The sequence below is a fragment of the Sebastes umbrosus genome, chromosome 20 (assembly GCF_015220745.1).
Source record: "Sebastes umbrosus isolate fSebUmb1 chromosome 20, fSebUmb1.pri, whole genome shotgun sequence".
Taxonomy (NCBI): domain Eukaryota; kingdom Metazoa; phylum Chordata; class Actinopteri; order Perciformes; family Sebastidae; genus Sebastes; species Sebastes umbrosus.
In genome coordinates, this window is record NC_051288.1 from 15,603,046 (window position 1) to 15,627,894 (window position 24,849).

Sequence of the window (24,849 nt, forward strand, 5' to 3'; positions counted from 1 at the left end):
ACAGATAGCCGATGAGTTCCGAGATTGTGATTTCCTGTTGTGCAGGGTGTGAGGACTGACTCCTAATCAACAACTGAGAGCAGCTTGGTGCATTTCTCCTCTTGGCCAATCAGGGTGTGACGACGCCCTTTCTTTAGGACTTAAGAGAGGTGGAAAATGAACACTTAGGGCACTTTGATCCTTCATTGACTTAATGCAGACCTCATGTTAGCAGATTCAGCCAGAAACTCTTTTCAGACTTCTTTGCTGTCTCTTACTTCTCTGTTTGAGGGTGATTTTGAGCACTCTGAAATCTAGCTGGAGTGAATATTAAAAAACACCATTGTGAAGATTGTTTCTCCAAGTAAATAACAAATACCTCAAAAACAGAAATTGATTTAATCTTCACTAATAAGCCTGAGAGAACTCTCTGGTGTCGACAGACCACAGTATGACACTTATTGCAAGGAAACTAATGAAAAAACAGGTTTATTTATCAACTAGACATGAAGAAATACTCTCACAGAATATGGAAAAAGGATGTGAATAAATTTGAGGAGGAACTTAGACCTACTCACTGACGACATAGAGGTCTCATGTGAATCCTTCACAGGCACAATCAATAGAATCTAAAGACAAATTCACAAAAAACATTTAAGAACTGACACATTAAGAATAATCTACCCTGCAACTACGGGATTTGATCAAAATGATGGCCCTTTTGATGCTTCTTTGCTGTATTAACTTTTCTTTTTGAGGGTAATTTTGAGCATTCGGAAACTTGAGCTGGGGTATTAAAAACACGTGACTTTATTTTGTTATATTGTTTTATTGGTTTATTTTCATTGAAACCCCCTCTATACACATTTCCTTATCAAAGAGGCATTTTTTCATTATCATTAAGGATTTTACATTGTGAAGGCACTTGTGAGTAAGTATTTCTGCATTATGTGGTTGGGAACTGGTTCTCAGGCTTCTTCCCAATCAGATTAAATCTGAATCAGTACCACCACAGTGAGGTATAGGAGTTAAAACACTAAAACATATGAGGTAATGTGTCAGAAGTTTGACACTCTGGGCATGGAGTGATAGCTTTGACAAACCTTCTCTGATCCTAACTTAATTTTTACAAAAGGAAAGTGTATTATTGCTACAACAAGTCATGTGGCAGCATATACAGTACAGTATGGCCACATGCATTCCTATGAGAGTAAATGAGAAGCGATCCAGTCAACAAATCTGCCGACGTTGGCGTAGACACCAGGCTTGTACTTCTTGCCGCAGCCGTCGCCCCAGCTCACTACACCAACAACATAGTGGGTCCCATTACGCTCACACACCAGAGGGCCGCCAGAGTCTCCCTGCAGGGACAGAGAGGAAGCTTTATCATTTTTTATTCTCATTAATACTATTGTAAGAATATATAATATAAGAAATCCCAACTCTCACAGACCTGGCAGGAGTCAACACCTCCTTTCATGTTGCCTGCACAGAACATGCTGTCGTCCAGAGAGTCCCCGTAAACATGAGGAGCTTTGCATTTGTCCTGAGAGATCAGGAGGACACGAGCATCCAGCAGCTGGTTGGTACCGTACTTCTCTGAGACCGACAGATAGACAGACAGTAGCATCAAACAGACTGTAATGCAACTTTTATGTCAATATTGTTGGCGTACTCTGCTGCAATTTTGTTTCCATGTACATTTCCCACATGTTCTGCTTGATTGCTACAGTTCATATTCATAAAGTGCTTCATTTTGTCATATGAAGGTTGACAAAAACTTCATGTTCACAATGTTTACAATCATATTATTCAGTAATAAACTAAATATGATGCAATATTATGTAAATATTTAAAGGACTCTGTGAAGCAGACTTTTATTTTGCTCTTGTGGCTGTTTAGTATCTAATTTACTAATATTTTTTGCAGTAATTTGTTTTCAAACAGTTCAATAATACAGTCTGTTTCTTCATTGTCTTCAGTTTGTGAAAGAAAACTCCATAAATAAAGTATTAATAATAGACATACTTTGAAATGGCCAAGCAGAAATACGTTACCCTGTTTTCCGATGTAAATGCGTGATATGGGCCTAGGTGAATTGGATGAATATCCATGAGCTGCCAAAGTTCAAAATATTTTCCATTTTATTGATGTAATCTCATAATTTAGCTATTGTCTTTTGTTTTTTTATGTTCTTAAAACGACATATTCTGCTTAATTCAGTTGATTTATTTCAAATCAAATATACTTAAATTCGTTTTGACTAAATACCAACCACCATTTACAACCACTGACCCCATTAACTCATACTGATCGTTGTGTTATGACTGTGTCTAGAGCAGATTCAAATGATCCTTACGTGTTTCAGTCACGCCCCATCCTGAGATCACACACTCCGTCCCGCTGCTGAAGGGCTGGTTTGGCAGACAGGCCGTCTTCACAAAGCGGGTTTCTTTGGCACAGTACGGTCTGTCCGTGACTTTCAGCTGAAGCATGGCTGCACAGGAGAAGCATAAAGTGCATTGTATCAGTACATTTAAATTCCATTTTTAAGTGGAGACTCAGGATTAATGACATTTAGCTGAATAATAAAGTGAATATCTTTGCACCTCACCAACATCATTATGAAGAGCAAAGGGGCTCTCCTTGTATTCCTCATGCACGATGGCCTTCTCCACAGGGATGACCTGATCGTATGTTTCATCCTTCTCTATGTCCACTCCTCCCAGCACCACTTGCATTTCCACTCCGCTTTTACTGGACAAACACACCAAGAGAGTTACATGTGTCCATGTTCAATAATCCACACTGCTTGACACTGCTTCTATGCACCACAACAACTCTGAAGCTTACATGCAGTGTGCAGCAGTGAGCACCCGGCAGGACTCGAGGAGGATGCCTCCACAGATGTGGCCGAAGGGCTCGGAGGAGCCTTTGGTTCTGGTCTGCAGGGAAACCTGCCATGGATGAGCCCCAGGGAGAGACTTCTTCCCTCCGAAGATCCGGGCCGAGCGGCCGGGCTGCGGCCTCCCACACTGGGAGAACTGGGCAGCGGCAGTGACGTCCGGCTTGGCTGGAGTCGGATCTGTTTCATGGATGGTCGGAGGGGTGGCTGGAGCTGAGGGATGGAAAATCAAGATGAGAATTGTGGAGGCCAGGATCTTTCTCTCTCTCTGTGTTTGTGTGTGTTTTTACCTCCAGAACATTTCCTAACTTTACAAAGGTTCCACTTCAGTTTGCCATTGTTGTTAATGAAGCACCAGGGCTGATCATCCCCATCAGGGTTCCTTGAATACACAGATTTTAAAACGAGTATTAAAAAACTCAAAGCCATTACATTTATACTTTTCTTTTAAAGTTACAACCTGGCAAACCAAAAGTTATTATTTATGCATTTAACAGCCCATTACTTACTCTGTAAAACATTTATAAAGATGTATTGACTGAGATTTACTACTGAGAAAGCTCATCAAGTTTTGTTTGAGTACATATGTGCCTCACAAGTACTGTATGCACACAGACAAATATTGTAATGTCTACAGCAAGCACATAAGCAATATTTACACAAGACGACTCCTCACCTGCAGTAATTGTGTGGTCCAATTCCATCGAAGCCTGCGTACTCTTTGAAGGGATCTCCTCCTTTCTGCAGGATGAAATAGGAGTTCCAGTCCAGACACTCTTCCCCTTCAACGGTTACACTCACCATGCCGCGGTAAAACTCTCCGTCCTCTTGGTAACAGTCATTTGGTGCTGGAAAAAAAATGTTTAAAAATGGATTTTACAGGATGAAAGTTGGTTTCAAGGTGTGTAATTCAGTTTAGGCCAGTGAGAGAAATGTATTTACCAACTTCGCAGAACGTCCCACTGTACCCATGAGGGCAGGAACACTGGAAGGAGGAGCGTTTTGGACCCTTCATGCAAGAGCCTCCGTTCTGACAGGGGTTGGGCCTGCAGGGAGAAGCTGTGAATGCAGACAAGAACATCAGCGTGTGATGATCAGTGTAAAAGGACTCCATGCAAAAGGACTTGTGTAATATAATGAGAAAACAAAATCAATAGCATGATGCTACAATGACTTCTATAAAAACAGACCTTTGTTACAGTTGGGTGGTTTGTACGGATGTTTGCACTTGCACTTGTAGAATGGAGCAGCAGATGTGACGACACAGCTTCCACGGCCACAATTCACGTTCTTGCAAACATCTTTCACTGAAAAACACACATGATGCATTCATTTGATTTAGTTTACATTTGATTTTGACTTACAGACCTGCCATCATACTGCATGCTGGTATTGTCTGCTCTCATTTGGTTGGCTTTTAATCTGTTTGTCAACCTTCTGCATATACCTTTGTTTTCTGTAATGTGATTTTATGTTATGTGCTGATTTTCTGCTTTAACATTTGTATTAAAGGGGACATATTATAAAAAAAAAAAAAAACTTTTTCAGTGATTATACACAAACATTTGGGTATCTGAAGTGCCTACCAGCCCACAAACGGTGAAAAAAATGTGTAATTCAACAAGCCATTCAGATTTGGTTATCCTTCCTATGTCACATCCAGGCTCATAAGAATATACCGCACACAGCTTGAGAACTATCTTTGCAAAGGTGAAAATAAATAAATCAATAAAATCAAGCTTAAAACTATATTTAAATGCAATTTTGTTTATTAAAGCTACTATGTGTGTAATTTTTATTGCTAACATCTGTCTTTTTGTTACTAGCACTGGGGGACGCCAAAGTCATAATTTTTCCTACACAGTAGCTTTAATTGGAAAGTTGAAACAAAATGCAGGGAGAAAAAAAGTAAAACCTGTGAAATCATTATGCTCCATGCAGCTTTCACTTTTAATCTCAGAATGTATTAGTTTAGCCTTCAATTAAGAAACATTAAATATTATAATTAAGGCTCAGATCTCAGTCCTACCTGTCTGACACTTCTTCCCCGAGTAAGGCTCAGGACAAAAACATCTGAAGCTCCCGTCAGCAGCTTGGTCACAGCTGCCTCCGTTCAAACACGGGTTTGGATCACACTCGTCTATATGAAGACAGAAAAACACATGCTTGTTGATATAAAGAGCTCACATGTTACCACAAAGAGCAGAGTGCAATTGATTATATCTGCAATCAGAGGACGTCTCGATCAATACATCTTGAGACAGAGGCGATACCTAAGTTAAACTGTTGCATGCGTTCAGCATATAAATGAAACCACCAACAGGTGATTTACCTGTGACATCCATGAGTTCATACAACCAGTCATCTAGAGCCAGATCCAAATCTTCTGCAGGGCTGTCGGTGGTATAATCATAATAATACTCATAAGCTGTGAGGAAAAGAGCAAAATCCATTATTCCAGTCATGAAACACTCATAAAGTCAATTTTTAGTTTTCTGCAAAATCAATATGAAAGTGTTTTTACCTCCAGTGTCATCTGTTTCTGTGATTACCTGCAGCAAAATCAAAATATATGAATTATTTATCAAGTTGACTCCGTTTAAGTTTTGTATCTCTCCCAAAATATCAATAAAAGCTTAGATTGTATGTTTTAGACCAGGGGTCAGCAACCTTTACTATCAAAAGAGCCATTTTAGGCAAAAAAGAAAAAACATTTGCAGGGGCAAGGTAGGGGCCACATTGAGGGAATAACAAATCTGAGATTTCGAGAATAAAGTCACAACTTTACGAGAAAAAAAGTCAAATTGCTAGAATAAAGTCATAACTTTACGAGAAAAAGACGTAATATAACGAGAATAAAGTCCGAACTTAACGAGAAAAAAAAAAGTAAAATTACTATTACTATACTACTATACATATATATATATATTTATACTAATATTATGACTTTATTCTCATAATACTACAACTTTTTTTCTCGTAAACTTCTGACTTTATTCTCATAATATTGCAACTTTATTCTCGAAATCTCAGATTTATTTTTTTTCCTCAATGTGGCCCTAATACTCTGTCGTACCGTAGACCTACAATAAATAAATAATAAATAAAAATGAAAATGTAAACAAAAACACAGTTATTCATTTCCACTAATCTTTTTAAAAAATCCACAGGGAGCCACTGGAGAGGAGCTAAAGAGCCGCATGTGGCTCCGGAGCTGCAGGTTGCTGACCCCTGTTTTAGACCAACTAAATACATCCTATCCAATACTACATGCATACTCACATACAAGTCCTGTCCGAGCACAGTGAGTGCACACAGTGCAGAGAGTAAAGCTATTAAGCACACCATGTTGGTGCAGACCCTGACCATGATGGGACCAGTGCAAGTCTATGGTTTGGTTTTTGCTCAGACAGTCCTAAATAACCCCTCACTGACATGGAGACCCCCGAACTCTCCACCCACCTGTTAATCATTAGGATGTTGCATTGATTTCACAGGAGTTACATATGATTCAATACTTTGTGTTTTTTGACCTTTGACCTTTTATCTCTGAGGTCCTCACAAGTAAAAGCAGTTAAGCAAGTAGCTCTCATTAAACATAAAAGAATATTAAAAGAATACCAAGAGGCTGATGCTAGACTGCACTCTTGTCACAGTTGGTGTGTTTTTTTAAAATGCACTGTGAAAATGTATCCCTGAAATCTTTAGTAAATAGTTTGTAGTCATCAGGTTTGTTTTTGTAGATATTACTGAGTGTTTCTCAATATGTAAGAGGGGATATGCTTTTGCTAAAGCAAGCAGAATTTTATTACAAATATCTGGTTTACAATTGCAATATGCAAAATACAATTACTCAGTATTGCACTTTATACATTCTTGCAAATTCCCATTTTGCTGTCTCATATGTATCACAGTTGAACACCTCTAGGAACGATTTTTGTTATTGTAAAAATGTGCATTATTGTTGCATAGTAAAACAGTAGAAAGTGATTTGAAAAGTCTCTTTGTGGTGTCTACTGATGGCAGATTACATAACCCTAAAACCCGACACAGTACTGACACAGATCTCCCACAACAGAGGAAAAACAAACAAAAGAATTCTCTCAGACGTTGTCATGATTTATCAGCTGAGCTGTTTTTTATTCAAACAGTGATCACTTTACAGTGGGTGCAATAGCATATTTTCAATAAACAGCACTATATATATAATGTACATAGGGAGTATGTGGAGATCAGACTTCTCTCTCCCTGTTGGTTCACCTCCTCTTACAGGGAAACTGGGTCATCACCTGTTTGCACAGTGTCAACCCAGTTAAGAGTGTATTCAGGTTATTGACAAGGGGAGTGTTTGTAAACCATGTATGTCATTCAACTTTGTCCTTGGATTTAATTAAAATACTCCGTATTAATTTCATACAACACTCCAAATTCTGTTTGATCCTGGCTCCACAGACACTTCAACACTTGCAACCGGTGGATAATCATCATCATAAGTGCCTCAAACCTTGATTTGTTGATCAGTATGGTATAGATGCATCTAATATTGATTCTAGTGATGTAATAAACCACATGCAGGAAAAAAAGAGTCGTTAACACAGTGTTTAGGTCAGTCCGTCTGCATACCACTTGGTGTTTGTTTAGAGGCACCCAAAACATTCACATTTCCATTGCAATCTCCCAACGCTGTTCTCTTAAACATACAATTCATTGTCTTCAGCACCGGAGATTATGGCAAAAACTATCTGGTGCAATTCACAGGTTTTTCACTGGAAACAAAAAGGGAGTCGGGTGCAGCTTCCAGTAAGTAAAAATAATATAAAAAGTCTATAAATATAGGCATATAATGCTAACTTTTAGGAGCAACAATAGTCAGTCCTTCTCACAACAGATCAAAACGCTTTGTTTGTCTTTTTGTTCTGTCTGCTCGCAGAGTGAGCCTCCTTCAGGTCCAAGTACAGTCTCAGGATGAAACTATTGTTCATGTGTATTCTGATTTGCGGATGTAGTTGGAAGGCACGTAGCCTTGGCGGCCTTCTGCCTCCCCCAGCCACCAGTCACTGTTGCCGTTCATGTCCTTGAACTCCAGTATCCGCAGCCGCTGATTGGCTGAGATGGTCAGTTCGTTGGCACAGCGGGCATCGAAGGAGTAGAGAGCGTAGTAAATCTGAAATAAATAAAAATAATGTCATCGTTAGTTTTTTTTTCAATTTTAAAAGAAGTATTAAAAAGGACCAATTGTGCTCTTTCCCTTTCCTTTAGTGTGTTGTATAGTTTTTTGTACATGTAAAAGCTCTGCAAAGTTACAAAGCCCAAAGTCCACACCAGAGGGAGTTACTCTGCCCCACAGAAACACTGCTCCTGAACTGCCTGAAACGCCTTGCTTGAACTCCCGCCTTTTCTTCTGTAACGTGGTGATGTCACTAAGTAACACACCTTGCCTAGCGGCTAATTTGGCACGCCTTCAAACAAAACAAGTTAGAGCGGAGCTGGAGCGGAGTTTTGGTTGGTTGACCAATCACAACAGAGTGGGTCAGTTGACCAGTCAGAGCAGAATGGGAGCTCAAACAGAGCGTTTCAGACAGAGGGTGAAAAGAGATGCTGCAGCACAGCTAGTATGAGAAAAATAAAGCGTTTTTTGAACATTAAATCATGTAAACAGTTTCTACTAGAAACCCCAAATACAAGTATGCACCTGAAAAAAAGCATAGTAGGTCCTCTTTAAAGCATATTTTTGGCCCTAATGCACCAATTTTTACCAGGATTGTTTCATTTTTCTACAAACTCATGCCATCAAAAATAAGTTGTTTTTGTCAGATAGAAGTTCAAAACAATAGTTACTTTAAAGACTTGAAAAAATTGCCTGCCCTTGTTTTGGTATTGTAAAGCAGTCCCACTAAATCTCACCTGATGACCATCTACTTCACTCTCGTCTTCTTGTTCTGGTTCTGGTTCTAGTTCTGGCTCTGGCTCCGGCTCCGGCTCGATGTACTCATCTCTAGAGTACGCGGTCCTCTTCTGGCCACCATTATCTCCATTTCTGCACTGGTATGAGCTGTAGGTTTTGTCCGTGTGTCCATACCGCTGCGACCGATTGTTTCTGAGTGAAGAATAAGAGTCTGTCTCCGAGAGGTCTGACGTCTCCTTGTGGCTGCTCGGACTTCCATAACTCGCGTCGTACGTGTCTCTGCCTGAATGCCGGTAAGAAGGCTCGGCGTCTCTGTGACTGGAGGAGTTTCGGTGGTCGGAGTATTCCCTCCGGTGTGAGGGATTTCTGGGGGAGGAGTTTATGGAGTTGCTCTGACTGGCGGAGTCGAGGTTAGGCACGTCTCTGTGGTGACTCCTACGAGATGACGCGGAGTCCAGCGAAGGGTGTGGCGACGATTGAGTTTGGGGCTGCGACGTGGAAAAGCTGACGGTGGCCGTGTCCTGGTTAAAGGTCAGCGTGCTGTTGCTGTTTTGGCGGGAGAAAACGGGCGAGGAGCCGCCGTAGCCGGACTCATTAGACGACTGGCTCTCGATGGACACGTCTGAATGGCTCCTGCGTGGGTTGTAGGGTTTGAGGAAGGAGCTGTACACAAAACCCTTGCCAACTGCAAGAGAAGAAAAGCAAGAGAAGGAAATAGATTATATTACTGCACCATTTTTTCCCTAATGTCAGGTTCAGAAATCAAAACATGTGGTACAAATGACCTACCTCCAGTATCAATCAGCCAGCGGTTGTGGCTACCCATGGGGTCCTGCTGCTTGATGACACCCACCAGGTCTCCCTCCAGCATCGAGACGTCCAAATCCTGGGCCGCATTGAAGTTTCTCTCTGCCTGGAAGAGTTTCTCGGGACCGTAGCGTACCAGAAGTCCTGCACGGTGCTCATCTGTCTGCATGATGTGGTTGGGCTGAAAGCGACGAGGACAGGACTCACAGTTAGATCAAGAACTCCTCATGCATTATATATTAAATGGCACAAACGGGGTTCCACTCACAGGTGCCTGCAGTTGCTTTTTCGACGTCTGCTTCTCCATAGTCTTCTTCTCGAAGGTCTTTTTCGTGGAGGTGGCCAGAGGAAGGTTCTCCGGGCAGAAGCTGAAGCTCTGCAGAAGTTGGAGAACTCGACCGTACTCGTCTTGAAACTTAGAGATCAGGTTGCCCTCGGTGCCAGCTTTACTAGAAAACTGGAGATGAAAGTAAAGAGTCTGAGTTAATAACAGAATGGATTAGTATTTCCATATATTCATGAAAAGAATAATCAAAGTTACTCACAGCCTGTAGGAGGGGCTTCAGCTCCCCCAGCGTCGTCCTCATGAAGTCCTTCTGGGATTGAGCGAAGGCCCTCACGCAGCCAGTAAACAGATCCTCCGCCCCGCCGTGGAACTTGGGCAGCTCGTCCAGAAGCTGGGCGTTGAGCGCCTCGTAGTTGTTGCGCGCCGCCTGCAGCTCGTCCTGGACGCGGCGGTCCTTGAGGCGGTCGGCGCGCTCCTTGCAGTTGTCGTAGTCCAGCAGTTTGTCGAAGCGTTTCTGGATGAGTTTGTGCGGCCCGGCGAACATGAGGAGGAGCTGGTTGAGCGGGTCGATGACTAAGGCCTCCGTGCGCTCCTTCTGCTCAGGGAATGAGGGACAGATAACGTGATGTAATCAGAGGTCATACCCAATACGCTTTTACAGCAACTAAGTGAGGCTAAACAGAAGAAGAGGACTTACAAACTGTGTGAACTGCGTGTCGCTGATGCAGCGGTGAGCTTTATGGAAGCGCTCGGGGTCGAGGACGCTGCGCTCCGTGTAGATGTCACAGAAACTGATGGCTGCCAAGACCTTTACAGATGCTGATTCCTACAACAGGTTGCAATGGAAAAACACAATATTATAATATGTGCACAAGTCTAAAACAGAAACTGAATAAAACTTGTAAGAGCAATTTATAAAAAAAAAAAAGTTTATAAATAGGTTTTTCATGTGATAGTGGTAAAAAGCTCTTACCCTTATATGTTGCAGGTACAAGGAAATGTCCCTGATAAAAGACTTGATGAGTCTCTCCTGCAGCCTGAACTTCTTCTCGGCCTCGTCAAACGCTTCATCTTTAATCTGAGACAAAAAGACAGAAGACAAAGAGATCAGAACCAGCACGTTTTCATGGACACCTTCCACTTGGGTTCAGAGCTTAGCTCAGAGCAGTGATGTACCTGGGGTGAGATCCCTGTGAGCTGTTTGAGGTGGCTGCTGACGCGGTTGGATTTCTTAATAATGGAGTGCATGCTCAGCTTGGAGATCTTGTCAATGAACGTGTCCTCGTCGCCTTTCCTGTATTTCACCACTGTGGAGCAGCAGAGGGAAGACAGTTCACACTTTGTACTGGATATAAATACTTTACGGATAAACCAGCAGAGTTTAAGGGCGGTTTACCGAGGTCCTTCCTGCGCTTGTACTCGTTGATGTTTACGTTGATCTCTTTGATGGCCAGCAGGGCCTCAGTGAGCTGGGGCCGGTCATGGTGGCTCTCCGGCGTGGCGCCCAGCAGCTCCATCAGCAGCAGCGGGTAACGCATCACCCGCTGCACCGGCTTGATTAAGAAAGAGCCCAGGTTGATGTAGTTTGTTTTCCCCCTGAAGACATGACAGAGACAGGAGATATAGGGTTTGGTTTGGAGGGAGAGACTCTCACACACAGTCAGCCACTATTACACCTGTTGAATTATGTCCCCATGTTCATATAACACACACGTCTCTATATATCATATAGATTTCATGATCCAATGATATGTAACCATCATCACATATTCATATATTCTGATGATGAGCAATACAGTTTATGGGAGACATAAGAGAACAGGGAAGGCACAATCAGAAAAAACAATATTGATTTGCTTAGTTTTAATGCAATCTAGAGGACTAAGCAACTAGCAACCCATTCAACTGGATAATTTGGTTGTTTACAGCCAAAATGTGATTTGATTTCTTGCTATTGACATAATAAGGATAAGAAATTGGTGTTTGATTTGTGGAATCTTATTTGCCAATTTATAGTAAACATTAAAACATGTCAATACACACATTTTTCACATGTCATTTCACATGTTTATGGTGTTAAAAAGGGCTGGGCGATAATTCAATATGATAATTTATCATCTTTCAATGGATTCATATCGTGATGAAATCATATATCGAGATATCGTGATACACAATTACGTCGTCTAAATTGATAATAACAAGCACATTACTCCAATTTCTCTGATCAAACTAAGTTAAATTAAACTATGGGCATGCTTGTAAACAAAGTGTGTATAGATGCAAATATTTATTAATTTTTTTTCTATATAATTTCACTTGAACTATTATGTTCATTTTGCACAAAAGTTCTTAATTAAGTCAAGTATTTAATTTACAAAAATAGTCTTTACCATGTGGTTATTTCATATAGACTATTTATTTATTGAATTACCAGAAAACATGCTATATTGTGATTTATATTATGGAGATATGAAATTATCTATATCAGCCTTATGTGTTAGAAGTAGATTTTTGGTTACCGGACTTTCTCTATTCTCCATAAAGAGGACGTACATGTTACAATATTCTCATAATATAGAGAAAACATCTTATAATTGATGTTTTTTTAAATGATATTGAGTACACCAGTTACTGTAAATTGCTGTTGCTGTTTTAGTCCAGAAGATGGCATTAGATGAGTTTCCCACTTTGCTTATCCACAGAAGAGGAGGAATATTTCTCGTCACAACCATAGTATACAGTATTCACATGCACGAGCAAACACAACCAGCAAAGTATGAGTTCATCTCAGCCCAGGGGGGAGGGAACTGAAATGGCAGCACAGATGCTTTTAGAGTTTAGAGTCACACACACACACAAAGAGGTAATTTCCAGAGGGGTTAGTGAGCAAAAAGGCATGCGGTCAAGATGATTCTCATGCTGGAAATCATGGCGACACTCGTTGTGGAGACTTACCACTCGCGATATATGGCCCTGTTGAAGGGAAGGATGGGAAGAGGTAGAAAGATGACAAAAACAGGATTTATAAACCTACTGTTATGAACTGTGAGAACTTTCATGAATGTTGAATTTTTTCCACAAGGCTTAAAGTCTGCAGAACTCAAGAGGAGGATTATGCAGAAACGTAATCCAGGATTTTACTTTGCAAGGTCAAGCACCTGCCGTTGTTATGGTTTTGTTTTGTGAATTCTCTCTTAAAGCTGGACAGAGGCCCAGTGTGGCAGTAAAACCTGGCAGTTTCTACGCATGACCTTTTCAAAGCTCAGTAGGCTGCAACAGACGCACGCACACTTTAGAAAAGACTATTATTTCCCTGACAAGGCAACATTAACTTAACTGATTAACTTTTAAAATGACTAGAAAAACTGTATTTCAAGAGAAACTAAAAACAACTTTATGTCAACAAAGGATTGGTGGTGTGCACACACAAGCTGTACATTGTCCTTTTGTTCATGGAGACGCCTTCTTCTTGGAACCAGCGCCCTTTTTTTTCTAAAGCTTCCGGTCTGTGTTTATCTTCAAACACTTTATTTTACAGCAGTGTCAATTCAAATGGCTGAGTCACTGATGGTGAAACCAGGCAGGTGAAACCAGGCAGGGCACATTTTTGGACTGCTCCACATTACTGAGGAGCAGCTCCATCTCATAGTGTTCACTTAGCGCGCTCACAGCAGGAGTGAAGTGAGGTGTCTTCACAGAAAAATGGCAGATTTTAAGTGTTTCAGTCTGAAAAGACACGACTCTTGAATTTCCCTCGGGATTAATAAAGTTACTATCTATCTACTTCTGTTTAAAGATTTACTGCGTCTGCACGTCTCTGTCATAACTTAAAGTTCAAAGTCCTCTAAAAAAACCCCGTCATAAATGAATCCCATGTGACTAACCTTACTGTAACAACATAACAACGGGACTTTTTTCAAAACATATACTGTGACGACAGGAAATCGGAATGCCTTAAATGTCTACAGACTCCATTTCAAAGTTATTAATCTACTGCAAAAACCTATTCAGGGTTAAAGTTTGAAAAGGTTTTCATATCACACACTTTCCCATTACTTTATCACTGACTGAACTCTACGTACAATAAATGATCAACAACCTTTTACAGTTAATGTTTTACTTATATTTGTATTAGTGGCCACTCTTGCTTTGTTTTCATGCTTTTACACACACCAACATGCAATACTTTGGTCACTCAAATGCAAAAGTTTTTTTTAAATTGAAACACACAGGTCAAAGCTGAAATCTAAAACTAGTGAGTGACCCCTTTTTTCGGACGTATTTTCCTGCTCTCGGTCTCTCACCTGAGTCTCTCCAGACACTCCAACACGTGGCACTGGATGTTTTCGTCCTTCTCGTAGCTCTCCAGCAGAGAGATGGCATCGTCGTGGTTCTGGCAGTAGATCTTGTACACCTCTTCCAGCTCAGCTTTGAAGCCCAGAAATACCGTTCCTGAGAGCACAGGGTGCAGAAACGTAAGGTCATGTGTTCGTTTAAAAAAGTAACAGAGGAAGGAGAAGGTTATGTTTTACTTGTATGAGACATTACACCAAAGCAGACAAAATAGTTGGGTAAGTTGGTACAGACATAAATTTATTTGGGGGCAAAACTCAAGTATGAATTAAAAAACAACTTCTTCTAATGGTGGCTTTTTTCAAAATGCGTTCAAAGTTTAATCCAATAAAATCTGATCAGGTTTAAACGTGAATAAAGTACAAAGTACGCCATGCAGAAAGAGGTCACCTGATCAACTGTCAGTAAAACAATCACGTCATAGGATATGCATCTTTCAAAAATCTTCTTACCTATAGAGTCGGTGTCCTGCAGTGTTTCAAACAGGCGCTGTGACAGGTCGATCACAGAGCCGATGTTGCCGAAGAGCCCGTCAAAGTCCACATTCTTCACCTTTTAGGAGACGCAGATAGAAAGTTTTAAAACGGAGATAAAAGTTAATCTGTGCTGTTCACTTTTTTGGAGCATCCTTGTTATGTTTTTGTTTATGTAAAACACAATAGTCTTAATTTAGAAACTTATCCCAGGTTTGAGAAACCTGTTTCTACTAGCTGGAGATAGAAACCACGATGCTGTGGTATGTAAACACCTGATCCAGGTATCAGGTCACAAGTGTCTCCTCAACTCAAGTACAACAAAAAAATAAGATGACTAACAAAATGATGATCTGCATGCTGAAATAAAAGTGAAAGTCTGACAGTGGTAATGTAGACGATATTTTTTAATGTTGCTCTCATCTTCCATTGCTGAGGATTAGATGATCAAGGGGGGGGTAAATGCAGCAGAGTCCAGGCAGTCAGACACCAAACTGTATATTCATGTATACAAAGAGGTCAATAATGGTATGTTCCATGTAAATGTCAAATCCCTGATCAAAACGTGTCTCAAAAGACTTAAAATTATGATTTTTCTAATGTTTTCTCTTTGCTCCTGTTGTCTCTGGATGATGTTTCACAGGCACCTCATATGAAGTCTACCCTAAAAATCCAAATATGTGAAAAATAAATCAGTTAAAACAAACATCTGTGTTCTGTTCTGTAGTGAAAGAAACTGAAACCATCCCTTGCAAATGTTTGCCCTTATTGAAAACAAATGTTTCAGCCTTTTCCGACGGGGAACTGAAGCCGATCGAGGCGACGGCAGACCGTAACTCCTGTGTGCTGCCAGATAAAATTACTGTTTTTGTCAATGGAGTCTGGTGGCTTTGAAGAGAGCATTGATAACGGTTCAGTTCCCCATCGGAAAGGGCTGCCTGACAATAAAGTAAAGCGGTTGACATATTCTAGGTAATACACTGAATATGTATAAGTACCTCATACAACCCCACTTCAAAAACACCTTAACTATCCCTTTACCAAGCTCTTACTCCACCTCCACAACGTCTCCATCTCTTTACCTGCTTCTTCTGCAGCGGCTCGACGATCTCCTCGACACACATCTGCAGGTCTTTGATGTAGTCCTTCTCCGTCTGCAGCAGCTCCTCGATGACCTTTGCCCTCTTCTCCATCATCCTCAGCTCCGGATCCTCGGTACCGGCGGCAGGGGAGGAGTCCGAGGTCGGGGTGGAGTCCAGGGTTTTGGGTTGGGACGACAGGAGCGTCATCTCTGGAGAGGACAGGAGAGGAGACAGATTTAGCTCCATCTAAACTGAAATCGATCTTGATCTTACGGCAAACTTCTCTTTTATCATTGTAATATTTTTGTTAAATACAAATCTATGAATTTCTTTTAATAAATGTATCAATTTCTGCTCATTCATTGCCATGAAATTGGCACAGACACAAAGCTTGTTGCAGCAAAAAACACAAAGGGGTGATTCTAAAGATGACAAAGTCCAAAAAGGGAAACAGAAAAAACGTTCCCAGCCCACGTCTCCATTCATTGTATCCAAACATACTCCTGCCCGCCCACCCACCCGGCCCACCCTTCACTCCTCCTCTTGTCTGACTAGCTTTTGATCGTTGTCTCTGCTCTCACTCCCAGAGGACTGATCTCTGGGGGTGCCTGGGACTGGAGGGAGAGCCTGGTTCATGCACCAATGCTCTTTATGAATGGACCCAAAACTGGAGTGGACTCAGGCTCTTTGTGTGCGGCACAATGGCCTGTGACAGCAGCTACAGACGTACAGGCTCTCAGGGACCGAGCAGACAGTAAAGAAGAGGCAGTTAGAGGGGGACTGAGGGAACAGAGATAACAGTACTGGAGACAGTGATGATACATGTTGTATCTTTTATCACTCAGGGAGACATTAGTCTGTTAGGTTAAAGGATATGTCTGGTGATATTCTTATTTTTCTTATTGGCAACAAATCCCACAAAAAGAAAACTGACAATGAATTGTTTGTAGATCCAAAGCCGGAGCTTATTCCTTTGACATTGTCATCCAAAAACTATAAAATAAGCCACACTGTTGGACTCACTGAAGGGGTTCCTTCATTATCATGAACATTTGGCATTGTGGTTTATTTAAAGGGGACATATCATGAAAAACTCACTTTTCAGTGCTTGTGCACATACATTTGGGTATCTGGAGTATCTATTAACCCACAAACTGTGAAATAAGTGTCCTTGCGGCCGTCCTTGCAGAAGGCATAACCAGAGCGTTACTATGTCACATGCAGGCTCATTAGAATATACTAAAAAAGTCCCCCAAAATGCACTATTTACTCCAGTTTAAGTAACGTTTGCTAAAAGCTACAGTTTAAAGAAACTATTTAGGCTTTCATAAATATGAGCGCATAGATTCATGACCTGTTTCCTCATGGATTTGTTGACAAAATATAGATAATTAGCAGCCTGACTGAAGTGTTGTGGATGAAAAGATACAGTAGTAGTAGTAGTAGTAGAAACACCTGTGCATACAATACAAGCAGCACAGATGATGTCACTTTGCGTTATAAATTGGATTAACATGTTCAGAGTGTGATATTTCGAGGAATCACCATGAATAAATCAGCGGAGGGGAAACCCTGCTGTAGCTCCCGTTACATCTCAGCAGGTGAAGATTCAACAGGTTCTGCGTTGTGTTGACAGACGAGGGTGACGTCACCCTCCTCGCTCCTCGAGCAGATGCTGTCAGAGGCTAATGGAGTTAACTCTGCTTACCCTCATTACCCCGTGCACTTGAAAACACGGGCACGCTACATGTACACATAGCCAGACTGCTGCAGCATCACGGCTTGGTTTATGACCACTTCTCACGAGAGTATCGAGTTAAGATCAAACTTGCAAAACGTCAAAGCTTTTTACATTCTGATGCAAACAAAAATATGATATTTTATGACCCGACAGTGATCCTCTGGGCCACCTGCCTTTTGTCTCCCTCCCACCCTGACCTCATCCCTCTCTCTCTCTTCACGTGACCTGGCTAAAGCTCGACCCAAAGGAGCTTTTCTCACCGTTGCACCACATCTCCCTGCAGCATCCGTCACTGCTGCTGCTGCTGCTACACTGGTGAGAAAGTAGCTCACTAATAGGGGTTTTTAGAAGTCAGACGGTACGGCAGCAGCACAATACAAAGAGAGACTGAAAACAAAAGACTCAGAGTTTAATTGGAATCAATCGGCTCATTCACATGTTTGATCCTCCACACACAACTACATCATGTGCTCCACTTCACAGGGTTAAATACGCAGCCTTTTCCATCAGAACCAACCTGTGAACCAGCATGACCAGAATTTGACCTACTTCTATGAAATTCCACTTTTCTTTGTTCTGTGAAGTATTATAAAGAGGGTACACAGACAGTGTGCACGTGTTTGCAAGAGCACTGAAACGGTTAAAGTACAATACACCTCATTCATTTCAAATCTAGTGCACAGCAGAGCTGCTTTTCATTAGTTAAAGAATGAGAATTTTATGCCAAATAATTCTACATCTGACGACTGAATTTGAAAGTATTATATTACATGAATTAGCCAAACACATAATCACAGGTGCCCACAAGGTGTGACATGTCGCTATCAGCATGTGGAACCGGATCTGCCTGGGTCACCCACATACAGTTTACTTAGCACCTACTGAATCACACGCCTGTGATTGGATGCCAACAATCAGAGACTAATAAATCAGAGCAAACAACAACTTGCTGCTGAAAGCCGCATATCAGGTATCAGGCCATAGAAGGTTTTCTAATCAGGAAACAAAGTGTTCTATGAATTATTATTCACAATAACGACTGTTGGGAATGTTTTTCAAGTCTGTAAAGTCAGAAAATCACTGAGCTGAATTGAGGCCAGTTAATTTTCCTCTCAATCAGGTTTAATACATTGTCATTTGATTTTAATCAGCTGCTCATTCATTACTGTATAGCTGTGGTCCGACTGTAAACACCTGTTGAGTGCTAATTCAATATCTGCAATATGACGACCAATAGAGGACCCACTGTATCTGATAGGAAGACAACTGCTAAGTAATTACACAAAAAATCAATTTATTGTATTTTCTAGGGGTGTAACGATACGTCGATCTGGATCAATATATCTATTCAACGATCTAATGTCATCATCTTTAAGATACACCTTTATTTTGAAATTCCCACTTTATATTTATTCTTAATTAAAAAGAGTAGATAGTTTTTCATTTAAATAACTAGAAGAGCTTAGTAATAAAATTGTCAAATTATATCTTAGTTGCTTTTTGTAAGTTGATATACGTAAATGTAACAGATTGTGCTAAATGATATCGTCTCATATCGATTGCAGGCCTCTGAATCGAATTGTAATCGTATCGTGGCAGACTTTGTGATATCGGCAAATATTGTATCATTGTCCAAAGAATCAATATAACATTGTATCATGATGAAACTTGTAATTTACACCCCTAGCATTTTCAGTCTTGTCTTAACTAGAAAACATTCGACAGGTTTGAGAAGAGTGATGTTTAAACTCTACAGGGGAGAAAATAACAATGTTTAAATAGAACTGGGTGTGTATGTCGGCTCATTATAAGATCATTAAAGGATCATTATAGCATACAGCAGTACAATTACCCTTGCACACATACAGTACATGTATGTATTATACACACATGCATACTATAGAACTGATGTGACATGGGTGTAGCTGTATGATCGACTCTTTATGGGGAGCAAACATCCAGATGAAGAGGAAAAACAGGGCTGATGACTCTGCAGGGGGCTGAGGGGCGTCTGCACAGAAAGGGTTAATAAATGAGTTGCATTCAAGCGCTGACCTGGTTACACATATTAAAGAGTTTGGAGAAATAAAACAAAGACACTGCCTGTGTAATCTCTTGAAATATTGTGGGTTATATGGGCTAATGAAGGCAGAGGAACTGGATCCCTGCCTTCACTAAATATCTCCCTATCCAACCGTAATATGGATGAGAACTGATTATTAAAGGTTCCCCATCAGGCTCTGATTTTAATAATGGCACTAGCACTAGGAAAAATCTAATTTTCTTCCATTATCAAAGACTCATTTGAACACAAACTCAGAGATTGTGTGTCTCTTTAAGCTTTAAGTCACTGTTCGCAATGCACAGGCACCAACAGGTGGAATCAATATAGTAGAGCGGCACCTGTTTCCAACAAGCAGCTTCATCTGGATACCTTTGCAGAGTATAACCTGAACCAGCTCTTTTTCCAGATTTGGGAGAACTCAGTAAACCCGCTTCTTGGAAACAGGAGCCTGAACGCTTCACAGCAATGAGGCAATTTCAAAATGTATTCAGATGGAACCAGTTCTTGATTGCCATCGTGTGTTACGCCTTATGAATCATGTCCATAACTAAGCTCATAGATAAACAAATACACAGCAGCCACCACAGGGAGTGTTCTTAATGGCATTATAAAATCACTGCACCACACCTTCTGTCTTCAGACAGCCAGTATGAGTAATGTCACCGTCACAGCTGATACATCAGCACAGGTCATCAAGGATTTAACAAAATCAGTGGATATCAGGTGGCACAAACAAAGGACAGCTCAGTCACAATTAATGGCTTACAGGTGCCCAAAGATTAGTGAGACAGTGACTGGAGTGTTGCTGTGGTGAATTCACATAATCCCACTATGATTTATGGTTAATATGTGTTGTCTTATTTGTATGAAATCTTGCTTTTTTTGTTTGTTTTGCAGGTTTGACCTAAACTTAAGAATAAGAGGCAGTTTTACCACTTTGTCTGGATTTTAATGCATGCAATGATATAGGGGGACATAATATATAATATCATAATATTCATTCAAATTTTAATTCGGCATCACATTCAGAAAAAACACATTTAGTGTAATGTGCATCTGGGATAAAATTTTGGACAGGCGCAACAAAATAGCTCAAAGAATGGCATGTTAATGATTACAAAGTCCCTTATCAATGCTTTTATAATGAATATTAAAATAACTGAAACGATTTGATTTGCCCCTTAAATCTCAGCTGTAAAAACACAAAACAAACAGTGAATTTTAGGGAGAATATTTCTTAAAATGTTTATTCTCTCTCAGGCTCTATATGTCCGTTGCCTCGTACACAGACAAAAAGAGAGCAAGAGGGAGAAAAGAGAAGATGATGAGGCTTCACCCACCTGCTGCTCGCAACTTTCTTCAAACCACTTCAAAAACAAGCACACACACCCCGCCTCCACACACACACAAAAACACACACATACTGGTTCAAACAACGACATCCATTCTACGATAGTCCATTGTCAATCTTAAGTCCACCTCCTGAGCCTTGTAGAGGACTGCGCGTCCCGCTGCAGAAACTCCATTCCAGACCTCCAATTACCATGAGAATGGATGGGAACCCACCATCATTAAACACACACACACACACACAGAGACAGAGAGACAGCAGAGAGGACGACCACTCTGGCAGACAATAAAACCTGGAGCTGGACTATCGCTGCTTGTTGCTTAGAATCAACAGGTGTCTGGCTCCAACATGCTGCTTCGCATCCATACTACACACTACATACTAACTGTCATAGTATACTGCGTTAGCAGTGAGTAAACGAACCAATCAACATCCTTGTTGAAACCATTTTAGACCAATAGCTTTTGTTTTTGGAGCTGTCACCAACAATTCACTTAATTTTTGTGGATACATTGTGGGAGAAGAGTTCATCGGCAGCAGACTCAAAAACTGACCATGTTTAGTATGCATACTGTCTGCTTTGAGTATACTTTATTACACACCACATACTCAAAAGTTGATGCTAGAGTGGATGGTCCGGAGGGGTGAATGGTCAGAGTTAGGATAGCCTATTGGTCCGGAGATAGGAGACGCATAGGAAGAATCGGGCAAGCGTCCGTCCGGACCATCCATTCTAGCATCAACCGTACTCAAACCCGACGTGTAATCCATATGGAATAGGGATAATTTTCATGTTGTTAGGTGCTGTACACATGCCACATTAGCTTCTTTTAAACTTACGTTGCTAGATCTGTCTTTACTGTGGTTAACTATATATCCTGACTGCACAAGTTGATTTCCATCCTTCACATGTTTACGCCTCAAGTCAGGTGTCACATGAGATTCATTACTGAGCTTAATTCATCTATTTGTTAAAAGTCATCTAATTGAAATGTTATATTTCAGATATTAACTTTTCGTGGTGGAAATACAGGGAAGGATCCATTGTTTATGCTTCCTTCAGATTTTAATGCTGCTTTTCTGATGGAAACAATAATTTCTGAGTTGTTATACTGCATTTACTCCCATTTGGCTACTTTAATATTTATTAGTGGTCATGCTGAGTAGGATGGATCAAGTCCAGTGAAGTCTAAGTCCAGTTCTGTGATTGATCTGTTTCATGTTTCACAGTCTACTGACACCTGACCGGGCTCCTCTTCTGACAGGCTCAATTCTATCAAAATAAAGATTCAATATCTTCCCCTCAATCCTCCAAAGTTATCTTGCACTAAAGGATATTTTTTTTAACTCTTTTATATAAATACAAAACCAACCAAGTAAACTCAAGAATATTCTTTCTTTTTATATAAAATGACAATCTTTTGAAGAGGTGTTGCACAACTGCAGGAAAACCTGTTCTCGAACAACACTTGTCTGAATTCATGGTCTGTAGTCGGGCGTGCTCCACTAACAGCAGTGCAAAGTCAAAAGTTTTGGCCTGCACAGAGCGCTCTAAGGTCAGACACAATCGGCGCTGTGTGTGTGCCGCTCCAAAGTTCACAGCAGAATGCACAGTCGCCATGGCAACGCGAATAGCGGGGGCCCTCCTCATATCAAGCCAAGTTTTTTGGAGAGCAGGGAGTGGCTGAAATGATCACATGGGAAACTCTGAGTGAGTGTGAGTGTGTGTTCAGTTGGGACATGAGAATAAGTTCATACAAGCTCCCAGAAAATGCCAACATTTTCAACTGTATTTACCTAACGACCTGCAAGCCGTGACTTGTGATTAATATTAGGTTTATTAAAAACCCATGACGTTGGTAACTGGTTTAAGAAAACCATGTCAGCACAGGCAGAGCAAATATTAACTTTGTGTTTTAGAGAAGGCGGCAGCACTTATTTAATTTCCCTGCAGAAACAAACAAAATCCTAAATTTTGAGCATATTTTTGAATCACCCAATTGACTAAACACACTTTTATTTTTGCTAAATCCTCAGCCTTTTGTCCAGATTTGTACCACCAGCTGTTTCTCCAAACAAGGTCACTTAGAAATTGAAAAAAAGGGTAGTTTATTCAGTGACATACCATCCTGTTTATCTCTTTTTTAGGGTCAAATGTCAAAAGGTCACATTCCTGTTCCTGGCCAAAACTCACAGCAACCTTTATGCACTATTGTTGGGAACTGCTTGTAATTACAACTCTCCATTCAGTCGTTACAAAAGCAGGTTGTGTGCTGATACATGTAACATTTTCTCCGGATTTAATCCTGTGTTTAGTGTCTACTATCGGACACCATGACACTCCACTCTTGTTGTTTCCAGGTGGATACGGGCTGCAGTCTAATTAACAAGCTGAATAAATAAGTAGCTGCATGGTAAATGGGACCAAGACTGTGATCTCTGGCTTCCTTGGAATTTCTCATTTCGTCTCATTTCTATGTTGAACAATGTCCAATTACTTCAAGAGACCATCAGTTTTGCATATGTGCAGAGAGGAGCTTTAGGAGGAACCGAAGCCATTAAGTGAGGGACCTATTCAATCAAAACGCTGTAGGGGAGGACAACGGCTCTATTGGGTCCCACAGGTGCTTTGTGGTGCAACAACATAGTAAAAAAAAACATTTTGAAATGTTCATGGATCCAAATGAAAAGAAAAAAAGGTAAATTATATTACATTTTCTCAGTTTTGCATACAGTCTGATGACTCAGAGACTTTTGCCTTTACTGCCTGTGTGGGAAAATATTGTGTGAATGTGAGAAACTGCCTTGAGACTTTGAGATGACATAATATGTTGCCAGTTGTAAGACAAGTAAAGACAAAGATCTGCCGGAGGGCTTTAAAAGCTTTCCCACAAGTAAACAAGAGAATTTAGTTCATCTATTCTGAGCATTGCACAATGACTGACCTCACGGTAGCCTTTCTATATATCCCTCAAAATACATCACCACCTTTAATGTATTACTGATATAGACAAAAAAAGTAAGCTTCTTAATGTAAACACCCTCAAACAAGAGCATAAGGATGGTTTATTATCACAATCCTAATAACTATCCAATTTAAAACAATATACATAAACTGATACTGGAAATGTAAATGTTGGGGACATACTGCATTGATATTGATATAAGTGTCTGTGTTCATGCAGCCAGTGTTTGAGATTGACACCCTTATCTACTAATAAGAGTGAGTCTTTACCACTTCACCACCAATGACAGTAAAATAATCACTGCATGTAAATAAATTAGTCCCCGAAGCTAATGTCACAATGGCCAAGATCAACACTTGTAACCACTGTGACAGTTAGTGCACACCAAATATAACAACTGTGGTAGTCTTTACCGCAAACTAACATTCAAACAACCAAATACTGACAAGCGTGCTGAGTGTAGTGTAGAGACTTTGGAGCACAAACCTGAGAGGAAACGTCTGGAATGATGAATGAGTTGATGAAAAGCACAACACGTTCATCTGACAGGCAGCGAGTGTACAGAAGAGAGTGTCTCTCTGTCGTACATACTGTACGCTGGAGTGTGCAGTCATTAGTATATACAGTATATACTGTCCTAGTAGTGACGTCCTGAAAATTTCAGGTAATTACTTTGGTTATGATCATATATCTCGAACGCTGGCTGTATGAACACGGCCTTATCGAGAGTAAACTAGTCCTGATGGGGAAGTCCTCAAGGTCAAAGATCAGTTGTCTTTTCTCATAGGCCTACCCTCTGAAAAAGTACAGATAACATCAGTCTTGTTACGTATGCAGGTGCCAGTAAAAAGGTTCCTTCAGCCCATTGTTGTCTGTTTTTCCACCGCAGTCTAAAGACCTGAAAATGAAACTAAGAGCATCTTTCTCCACAGTAAA

General features: G+C 40.7%; 2 protein-coding genes across 5 annotated transcripts in view; both read right to left on the reverse strand.

Annotated features, from left to right (window-relative positions):
• Nucleotides 1-452: 452 nt before the first annotated feature.
• LOC119479256 (hyaluronan-binding protein 2-like) lies at nucleotides 453-6,316 on the reverse strand. The gene is made up of 13 exons (XM_037754648.1): nucleotides 6,167-6,316; nucleotides 5,409-5,436; nucleotides 5,217-5,312; nucleotides 4,914-5,024; nucleotides 4,075-4,191; nucleotides 3,827-3,943; nucleotides 3,561-3,732; nucleotides 3,175-3,266; nucleotides 2,833-3,097; nucleotides 2,594-2,736; nucleotides 2,339-2,476; nucleotides 1,433-1,578; nucleotides 453-1,340 (listed from the first exon to the last, which is right to left on the reverse strand). The coding sequence occupies exons 1-13, from the start codon at nucleotides 6,251-6,253 to the stop codon at nucleotides 1,182-1,184; spliced, it is 1,671 nt and encodes a 556-aa protein (XP_037610576.1). The 5' UTR covers nucleotides 6,254-6,316; the 3' UTR covers nucleotides 453-1,181.
• A 681-nt stretch (nucleotides 6,317-6,997) lies between these two features.
• LOC119479406 (dynamin binding protein) overlaps nucleotides 6,998-24,849 on the reverse strand; it is a 54,830-nt gene continuing 36,978 nt past the window's right edge. For 2 of the 4 annotated variants that reach the window (XM_037754954.1, XM_037754956.1), the window contains 13 exons: nucleotides 15,791-15,999; nucleotides 14,688-14,787; nucleotides 14,187-14,334; nucleotides 12,838-12,855; nucleotides 11,279-11,478; nucleotides 11,059-11,189; nucleotides 10,856-10,960; nucleotides 10,580-10,708; nucleotides 10,142-10,477; nucleotides 9,865-10,053; nucleotides 9,579-9,777; nucleotides 8,789-9,474; nucleotides 6,998-8,048 (listed from right to left, as the gene is read on the reverse strand). In XM_037754954.1, coding sequence (XP_037610882.1) covers nucleotides 7,863-8,048; nucleotides 8,789-9,474; nucleotides 9,579-9,777; nucleotides 9,865-10,053; nucleotides 10,142-10,477; nucleotides 10,580-10,708; nucleotides 10,856-10,960; nucleotides 11,059-11,189; nucleotides 11,279-11,478; nucleotides 12,838-12,855; nucleotides 14,187-14,334; nucleotides 14,688-14,787; nucleotides 15,791-15,999 — 2,636 coding nt within the window. In that variant the 3' untranslated portion in view covers nucleotides 6,998-7,862. The remainder of the gene's footprint in view (nucleotides 8,049-8,788; nucleotides 9,475-9,578; nucleotides 9,778-9,864; nucleotides 10,054-10,141; nucleotides 10,478-10,579; nucleotides 10,709-10,855; nucleotides 10,961-11,058; nucleotides 11,190-11,278; nucleotides 11,479-12,837; nucleotides 12,856-14,186; nucleotides 14,335-14,687; nucleotides 14,788-15,790; nucleotides 16,000-24,849) is intronic. The other 2 variants (XM_037754953.1, XM_037754955.1) reach the window with 2 other exon arrangements.

Excerpts from the sequence above, each read along its gene's own strand:
- LOC119479256 (XM_037754648.1), bottom strand. The coding sequence starts at position 6,253 with ATGGTCAGGGTCTGCACCAACATGGTGTGCTTAATAGCTTTACTCTCT. Across the intron at positions 5,437-6,166 it reads TGCTCGGACAGGACTTGTAT|GTAATCACAGAAACAGATGA; the intron begins GTGAGTATGCAT and ends ATTTTGCTGCAG. Across the intron at positions 2,737-2,832 it reads CTCACTGCTGCACACTGCAT|TAAAAGCGGAGTGGAAATGC; the intron begins GTAAGCTTCAGA and ends GTGTTTGTCCAG.